We start from the raw sequence: 9,629 nt of genomic DNA on the forward strand, positions 1-9,629 counted from the left end.
GACGTGACACGTACCGAATGGCTAAGTCAACTGGCAACAGCAGCGGCCGATCACGTATGTGACATGGCGTCCGGGTAGAAGAAAGTTGACTGTTAAATAAACGTTAATGTTGTTTTTATGACATTAACCGTACGAAAAGGCAACCTCCGAGGCCGCGAATTTCCCACAGACACTTGCATTGATGGTAATGCATGCAAGGAAACCACAAAGGATTAGCGATGGGTAGGGCATCGCCGTCAAATTTTGATTCTGACACAACCAACCTCTCACTCACCACATACCTACTATACCTCGAATCCACTCGAACCTCTCTTCTCCACCACCGCCATTCACAGTGAATTTTCCCGAGATGGATGGCCGTCGTTCCTTGACAATTCATCACGGAAATAAATCCGTTACCTTTTTATAATTCATATATCCTTTTATGATTACAGGTACTTTGAAAAGCACCAGGCCCATCCCTATCAGGTAAATATCCGGGGGTAATTCTCCCACGCTCAAGGGCGGGATTTTGCGGGGGATTAGCTAACAACAAATTGACATACGAAAATTTTTTCATACATTTAATTATCGTCGTTACCCTTGTTCGATTTTTCATCGACAAGTCATTCGCGGAATAACATCATTTCAGACCATTTTACCATCGCGGTGACAATTATCCGACACAATCTCCCGTACGAACTTATCATATGTTTTCATCTCCGTTTTCACAAAGCTGATATATTTCGTTACCCCCAATTTTTCACTATTTCTTTTTACCTCTTATTCATTCATTTCATCGAGTTGAATATACGTTTTCTCTCATTTCTCGTACATCATTCGCTCTTTCTCTCTCTCTTTCTCTATCTCTCCCTCTTTCTCGCTCTCGCGCGCGTTCATACTGCAACAAAAATATAATTACAATATTTATATGTATACTTTTTTCATCTCCTCATTAACATCGTGTTTATGTTTTTCATTCGTCTCGTATGAATCGAAAGCTTTTCCATGAGCTATGTGGAAGAGACACTGAAAGGAAAAAAAAATGTAAATTTTCCGTGATGGAGCAATAATTTCGATCTCCCATTTCTACGCGAACTATACGAAACGTTTCGAACCTTTAGTGAAAAAAATAAACACTTTGCGATTGTCTCGTGTTGTAGCAGGCTGAAAAATATCGGTCAAATCATCTTCAATTACCTCTGAAAACCCATCATATTGAAGAAAACCGATCAGTTTACTGGACTGTAAACATAACCTCACTTTCGTTAAAAAATCAATAATCCAGATTTTCCCGTTGATTATTTAAGTCAAAAAACTGATTCATATTAGACCGTTTCGACGAACGAGAGATGATTTAACGCCGTGTTATCGCTAAAAGTAACGAATTATTTTTCACCCATGTAATGTCACCACTAAAATTTTACTCTTTGTTGATCGCTCTTCTGTTGTCTTTATAACGTTCTCTTTTTTTTTGTCCTCTCTCTTTCTTCATTTCTAACAAATGTTTATGGAAATACTTGCGTAGCCTTTGTTTGTTTTTGGAACGTTACGAATTTTCTGCAATCTTGACCCTTAAAAAAGATATACAAAATAATGTTCCATTCATTCTCTTCATTTTTTTTCTTCCCTCCCCCGCCTAATATAACTGTAAAAACCTACGTTTGAAAATTTTCACTTACAGAACGCTAAGTATAGCAGTTCGAAGGGCGGCTATTCATCGTCGACAACGTCGTCGGACAGTCGATACGAGGGGCGAATGCGCGATTCCCCAAATGGTAACTCGTACAGTCCGGCAGGAGGCATGGGGATGGCGATGGGAGCGGACCGCGATAGCCCTCGTAGCTACCCAGCGAAACCTCTTTACAAAAAGGAGAGAGAAAACAGAGACTACAAGCTATCCTCTAGGGACAAGTATTCGGGTCAGTCGTTATTCTCGCGTCTCGTTTCATCGCAAGCCCCACCAATCACTAAGAGTTTGAAACGAATTAAATTTACAAACTTGATCCCCGCGTTTAGAATCTTTCCACTGACATTATCGGAGTAATTTTGGTCACTTGCATTTTTGATCGGTCAATTTTTTCTTGCCAAAAATATTCAAAGCTGATCAATCTTACCAATTCGCGTACAAACTTCACTGATTTTCAGTTATTTTTACAATGATTTTCAATCAGTAAAACTGCAAACATTAATCGGCCCGAGTTCAAGTTCTTTGCGATATGTATTTTACAGTTTTCTTTAAATTACCGATACATCTTTTTGAGTCATATTTGAGAGAGAAGTTTTTATGGAGTTTTGAAGGAGCCACTAAGAGTTATGAACGTTTCATTCCTGCAAGCATGATTGTTAAATTTTAAAAATTTTTTAAAATTTTATTTCATATCCTTTTTTTCGGACAACCATTAGCTCATCCTACAGGAATTAATAATTCTATTCTTTCAGTATAAAAACACGGTTGTGTCTTAACGTTTTCAGCCCTAACATGCTTGCTTGCATATGTGTAGATTGTGCACGATCCCCGAAAGACAAGAGAAGCCGTGAAAGTAGGGACTCTGAGCACAGGACCAACCATGATAGGAGCGGCGCAGAGGTGAGATTTAGACAGGATCACAATATTATTGATAAACTATTCACAGACACATTGTTTATGTTTCTAAAATAAAGCGACTAAAAATATTCTACGGGTTTCAGATGTTTTTCATTTACAACTTGCATCTAATGACATAGAAATTGTCTTTTCTCCAAGGTACAACGACTTGCATAACATTTATGTGTTTCTTTTATTGATAGATTTTACATCCCTTAAAACTATCGTCAAATTCATCACGAGATTCGGCATCTCAACGAAAACCAGCACATAATTCCTGTCAGGTTAGTATCAGCTTTGGTTTATTTATGGAAAGAAAGAAAAAAAAATTGGACCGCCCAGAGACATTGCAATCATGTTTCGGTAATTAATATTAGTTCTCATTTCTATCATACGATTGTTTTAAATTTCAATCATTCGTGGAGTTGAACTAATACTTGGAAAATGAAACTGCCGTAACGTATGAAGCGAAACTTCAGAATATCTTTCTAAATTAATCAGTAATTCTTTCCGAAGCTTAATCCACACCACAGACCATTTCTAAAATTTTCATTTTGCTTCTTGTCTATTTAACGTAATTAATATAATAGAATTCAGTTCTCAACAAATAAAGCCAATCAATGAATTTGTTTGAGATCTTATGCAGGTAGTATTGAATATAAATAGAAGTAATACTTCTTTTTCAATGTAACATAACATGGATGTTGCAGTTGTTTTTGACAAGAAATATTTTTTAAAGTTGTAAAAGGGTTTGCGGTACAAATAGGATGTCAAATACAATTTTTTCGGGAAATTTTAGAACACTATGTTTAGGACAAACGGGGTGATGAGCGAGGTGGTGGCGCCATGGAGAGAACGGCTCGATTTGGGGACTGGTCGGAGCACATGAGCTCATCTGGGAAAAAGTATTACTACAATTGCAAGACGGAAATCTCGCAATGGGAGAAACCCAGAGAATGGATCGTCCGGACAGACAGTCGGCAACGTCAATCTAACGATTATTCATCTAGGTCAAGTAAGTAATAGAAAATTTAATGATATTTTGAGATAAAATAATACAGGGTTGTTACATCACTGGAAAACCGGAGAAAACTAAAAAAAGTCCGGGGTTTTCATTGAGAAATGTGACGTGCGATGTATGTGAACCACCTCACGCCTGAACTGTTAACAATAACTTTTGCTTTTGTTACTATAAAGTGATGTTTTTTCATGCTTGCACGAAAGAAGCTTGCAGAAAAATTTGATACCATCTGACAAAATTAGGGCATATAAAATATCCCCTGGTCTCAGCAAATACATTGGACTAAAAATGGATAGATGTAATGTCGTAACCTAGGTCCACGAAAGTTGTTTAATCCCTGTGCAAGTTACAGTTTCATTGATGAGGCGAATCTTTCCAATTTTCCAGAGCATGCAAAATGTGAATCGCTGTAACAACCCTCAGTGTGATGTGTACTTATCCTTGTTTGTTTTTCATCCTCAAAAAAGTTAGCCAAGATTATTTGGATTGTGAAAGAAAAGAGAATAAAATAACTAACGATAAGCTGGTTACAATCTAACATACATGGTAAAAATATTTTGGCTGAGGTTCGTGATTTTGATCCGCGTTGTTTTTAGGTCATGATAAACATTCCAACTCAAGATCAAATAGTAGCAGTAGCAACGTCCGGGACGGCAAGTCATCGCGGCAGTCTGATAAACGGGAGTATTGGAGCTCGTGTGGCGGAAGTAGCGGTGGTAGTAGCAGGGAGGATATTTCAATTAGAGAACGAGAACGTGACAAAGAACGAGAAAGGGAACGCGAAAGGGAAAGAGAATCCTGCAGGGAAGAGGTGGGAGTGGAACGTCAGGCACAAGATATGGACATCTCGCCGGGCGACTCCACACCCACCTCGGAACCCCTAACTTCTAGTACTCACGATACACTGCCACAAGGGCCTGTACTCCTTGCAACTGGTGAGCAATTACATACTTCAAACTCCTTTTCTCCCAAGATAAACACTTTCGATTCACCATCTGCGTTAGAATCGACAATGATTTTAATCGCAGCATTACCCCGATTCTTCGTTTATTTTCCCTTAACTTCTTACATTAAAATACGTCGGAGTACAGCGTACCTGTAGTGTGAGAATTGAATAACTCGTACGTTTTTTTTGGCGTGCCATTTTCATATTGATTAATGTACATAACAAATTTCTTGTTCTTCAAGAACGAATTACAATTCTCGTTTCCTTCAGCGTTACCTCGTCTGACTTCGCACCCACCGTCTACACCACAAACACCCGGAAAGCTTAGTTCACCGACTCAACAACAGGGAAACAGTAATGCGCCGGGACCACCTGTTTCCCTCGTTAATTTACCAAGGCTTTTGTCACAAATCACTGGAAATAAAGAACAGCCCGACATCACCCCGCAAAAAGCACTCCAAACCATACAAACAGCCATCATGCTCTCTCGCCAAGTAAGTGAAGTACCCGATCCTCGATACTTGTTGACGTGATTTATTTTATCGTTGTTAAATTCAAGCGATGAAACACAATACCATCGGTCTAGGAATCCGTCTATTCACTTCGAATTGACGGATTTTAATAGCGTAAAAAAATGGTTCTGTTCTTTGAAACAAATTATAAAATAAAACAATGAAAAACATAGAAATTCACCATTTTACAGCAGTCAGGTAGCAGCGATAGAGGTAACGGTGGCAATGATGTGATGGCTCCGTTGAAAGTCGACACTACAGGAAACGTAGCAAGTGAGGGACCACCCACTCCGACGCATTCGGAAACGCAGGACTGTATCGATGCTCGAAAGTGTAAGAATGAAATTTTGAGGAAAAGAAGAAATTTAAAGAGTTTGTTAATAAGAATAGTGGGTAGATTTTTAATCGCTATTTTCTCGTTACCGTTTTGCACAGTGACAAGTCCTGGTGGGACAAATCCTGGAGTACAAGGTGTCAGCTCTCTGCAAGGGTTGGGGACACTGGCGTCGTTAAGTAGTCTAGGAAACGGGGGAGGACTGCAAGCCTTGTCCAGGGTGCAGCCTCCGCTTACCCCTTCCCTCACACCCTCGCTAGCCAATCATTACCGAGAGGATTTAACGCAGCATGTGCGGGCTTTTCCTGCTGACAACCTTGAGAAACAGGTTTGTTAATGTGAAATTAATTCTTCTTCGTCTTACGGTATAGAAATAAAAATAAAAAAAAATAAAACACATAGGATACATTTATTTTTTATCTTCTTTGTTGATCCTCCAACAACAGTTTGACAAAATTTTATAAATATACGTAAAATTCTAATGAAATTAACGATAGAAATTATTCGTGTACCAATTTGATTAATAAAAAAAATTCTATTCACTTTGTTTACAATTCGCAGGCACAAAAACTCAGCGAGGAAGCACACACAATGGGTAGCCTGCAGTGTACACGAGTCTCAGCTGAGCTCAAAACAGCCCGGTCAATAGTGAGGCTAACGGAAATCCAGGCGACATTACAGGAACAAAGGTAAATTGATTAACAATGCTTTTAAAGTGAAATTAATTATCACTAACTGCGTGGAAAGTCAAAACTTTGAAATTCTGGTTTGCCTGACACCCAACGATAAAAAGTCGCTTCACCGCATTTAACCGAATCTTCTTTTAAGTATCAAAGCTAGCTAGCAATAACAGTAAAACCATTTGCATGATAAAAGAACATTCCCAATTAGGATAATACTTTGGGCATATTTTTTTCTCATCGATGATGGTCTGTTTATTAATATTATTTTTACCGCTATCTCAAACGTACCGAAAACACAGTCACAACCTTGTCTAATTAATTCCAATGACATTTTCCTTGCGATATAGTAAATCCCATCATCACCAAATCATAAAATATCTTTTGTTACAGGATATTATTTCTCCGTCAGCAAATTCAGACACTGGAAGAGTTAAAATCCCAAAATTCCTTTATGTCCGACGATTCTTAGTGTAATGGACTTTATAATATAATATAATATAATACAATAATAATAATAATAATTACACCCTATAATTAATTGAAGCGAGAAAAAAAAATAAAATAAAAATAATAAAACATAATTATTAATATTCTCATTAATATTGAATAATTAAGATTGTACCTAAATTATAATAATATCGTAATAGAAGTGATATGAATATAGTAATTGATATAACAGTCGGGCTGCTCGGAGAGGATGAGACGCTTTGCGAGCTGTGTCGATTGATGAGTCTTGTTGTTGTTGTTGTTGTTATTATTATTATTATTATCATCATCATCATCATCATCATCATCATCATTATCATCATCATCATCATCATTGCTATTATTAATTATTAAACAAATTATGAATTCAATCCTCTCTGAGAAGCACGTAAGGCCTACCCAACCACAAGAAAGAAAAATAATAATAACAACAATAGTAATAATAATGATAATAATATACTATTCATCCGCCACACTCAAGTTAGTGAAATGAGTTGAATCTTCTATATCGGTCCAATTCTAAAAAAATGTACTAAAGCTTGCATTACGATGATGTAGAAACACACACACACAGGCACACATCCCTTGTATTTAACTTTGTTGTACGTGTCAATGTTTCATATCCCATAAAGAAAATGCGGCATTTTAACTAGTTGGAAAAAAACTATATATATATATATATATATATATATATATAAAAGGGGGAAACGTTTTGTTGTAAATCTAGGAATAAAATTCATGCCACAATTTTTAATCCAATTCTTTATACCACCATTTTCTTATATTGACGATCTAAGGTCTCTAGTTGCTGGTTTCAAAAGTATCAGTTTGTTGTTGTTGTTATCATTATTGTTGTTATTATTATCGTCATCGTCATCATTATTAAGGCACGCAAGCATCTTTAGCTCTTTTTGTTGTAAGAGACGTACTTTTGGTCGGTGTGATTGTAATTGTTCAGCCTTCGTACCTATGCAGCAGCAAAGTTTTTCTAAGAAATGAATGGCAAACGAGAAAAAAAAAAAAACCAAAAAAAAAACCTTTTAAAAAAAGTAAAAGAAAAAAAAACCCACAGAGAAATCCCGGTTGAATATCTATACGGAAATGTAATATTGTAATTTTTGAAAATCATTATAATTTTTATATTTCCCTCATTTGTTTTAGAACAATATTAGGTAATTCAATGAATTAGTAACGCTCGCGTATGCTACTTGAAAGATGTAATAACTAATGCTACACTTGTGTCGTTACAAGTCTGTTTTAATAACGAAATGTGTTTTCCAAGTGAAAATGGAAGTGAAAGGGGAAAAGAAAAAAAAAACAATAAAAACAAACAAACAATTAAGTTAAACAGAAATATTACTATTCTTGTAAAAAGAAATATTCGGAAAGATCTTGTCGTCTGCGAATTAACGTTGTATTTGTATGCATATACATATATATATATATATGTACCAAAATGTATCAAAACATACATATAAATATATATATATAGATGAATACCTACGTGAATAATCTTTTTGCACAAATGTCACACGCAACGTGTGGCATACATATTCCTATAAGTAACTGATGTTAGTTGTAAAGTAATGCATTTTAGCTGCTAATAAATTGTGCATTTACAAAGTATAATGATTTCTAATATTAACGATTTAAATTTTAAAAAATCGTAGACGAGTGGAGAAAGAAAAAAAGAAAGAAAGAGAAAAATAAGGAAAAATGAAAGAAAAAAAAAACTAAAAAAAAAAAACCTGTTAAAAAAAATGCAGAAATGAAATTTATAAAACAACCATGTACGAGTATCTTGGTGTTACGTATATCACTTCGTAAGAGTTGTATTTATAGTAAACATTATAATTATTAGTGAAAGATTGGATCGACTACTTATGTATTTTTAAACTATCCAGGAACAAAAATATCCTTTTGTTCTCATTACCTAATCCGCCGAAATTTTCGTTCACCATTTAGATCCGAGGCTTTAAATTTAGACGTTTAAAATTTTATCTGTAACCCCGATACATCTCTAATGTATATTTTGTAACAATATTATTATTCTTTATTTCACGCATTTTTTATTCTAACCACAACTTTTTTCTTCTCATCACTTTTTCATACAAAAAAGTTGACAAATCTCGCGTAACTTGTATACGCACATTTTCGATGTCTCTCAATTGATCTATAATTGAACAATTTGTCAATGAGTTAATTGAATTAAAGATTTGAAGCTTCGGCATCTATTAAATTAGTAATCAAACTGTCAATTTCTGTATGTATGTATATATATATATATATATATATACACAGTAGTAAAGATTCATTTTAGTAATTTTAGAGTTCGTTGTGCAGTTTCGAACTCTTTCGAATAATTGTTAAGATTTTTAAATGACGCAAGTTTTATATCTACGTACGAGTATATATACACATATATACACACACACACACTTCTTTTTGCAATTATATTGATTAAGTAGTAAGTCTTGTATATCTATTTATTTCAAATATTGTGTCGTTTAGAATTTTCGTAGATTTTAGGCTTTTGAGGTGCATCATTCTTGTGCAAGTTTTGCTGTATAATAATGAAATCCCATACTAAGAGGGAAATTATTATAACTATTATTATTATTATTATTATCATCATCATCATCATCATCATCATTATCGTCGTCGTCGTCGGCGTCATCACCACCACCAACACCACATTGTTACAGTACATCGATTGTATGTACATTTTGCTAATTCTTAAAGGAGGGCAAGATAATTGACAAGCAAACAAAATACTGTGACAAAAATAATAAAAATAGAGAGCAAAAAAAAAAAACATTCTAAGAACCTCGACTTTTTTTTATGAATTTTTTTTTTTTTTCTCCACGTATTATCAGATTCACGTGTAAATCGTTACGTGACCATTCAAAAGAGAAGATTTTTTTTTAAATACATATATATATATATATATATTGTGAAATAAAATGGCATACTTGAATTAAGTGTAAATTCATACTTGATTGTGTGAAATTGATCCATATATTGAATTGATCCCATTATTTCTTTCCCAATTTACTACATTGTTGTATACTTCTGCGCTCA

The 9,629-nt window shown here is 35.0% G+C and overlaps 1 protein-coding gene across 4 annotated transcripts; it reads left to right on the top strand.

Moving 5' to 3' along the window:
• Nucleotides 1–22: 22 nt before the first annotated feature.
• wcy (WW domain-containing adapter protein with coiled-coil wacky) lies at nucleotides 23–9,363 on the top strand. Of its 4 annotated transcripts, none has more exons than XM_046612347.2 (12): nucleotides 24–222; nucleotides 435–468; nucleotides 1,664–1,901; nucleotides 2,484–2,569; nucleotides 2,770–2,850; nucleotides 3,380–3,581; nucleotides 4,184–4,522; nucleotides 4,804–5,027; nucleotides 5,219–5,378; nucleotides 5,481–5,707; nucleotides 5,941–6,068; nucleotides 6,453–9,363. In XM_046612347.2, exons 1-12 carry the CDS (start codon nucleotides 182–184, stop codon nucleotides 6,529–6,531), a joined length of 1,839 nt encoding a protein of 612 aa, XP_046468303.1. In that variant the 5' UTR covers nucleotides 24–181; the 3' UTR covers nucleotides 6,532–9,363. The 4 variants fall into 4 exon arrangements, with proteins under 4 accessions (XP_046468307.1, XP_046468303.1, XP_046468304.1 ...); XM_046612348.2 differs by having other exon boundaries at nucleotides 25–222; nucleotides 5,237–5,378; XM_046612351.2 differs by lacking the exon at nucleotides 4,184–4,522 and having other exon boundaries at nucleotides 23–222.
• The last annotated feature ends 266 nt before the right edge of the window (nucleotides 9,364–9,629 follow it).

Source organism: Neodiprion pinetum, chromosome 2, assembly GCF_021155775.2.
Source record: "Neodiprion pinetum isolate iyNeoPine1 chromosome 2, iyNeoPine1.2, whole genome shotgun sequence".
NCBI lineage: Eukaryota > Metazoa > Arthropoda > Insecta > Hymenoptera > Diprionidae > Neodiprion > Neodiprion pinetum.

What these genes read in the sequence shown, in the direction of transcription:
- wcy (XM_046612347.2), top strand. Translation starts at nt 182, where the DNA reads ATGGTAATGCATGCAAGGAAACCACAAAGGATTAGCGATGG. An exon ending in ATGATAGGAGCGGCGCAGAG is followed by an intron (nt 2,570 to 2,769) that starts GTGAGATTTAGA and finishes TTTTATTGATAG; the next exon opens with ATTTTACATCCCTTAAAACT. An exon ending in GCCTGTACTCCTTGCAACTG is followed by an intron (nt 4,523 to 4,803) that starts GTGAGCAATTAC and finishes CGTTTCCTTCAG; the next exon opens with CGTTACCTCGTCTGACTTCG.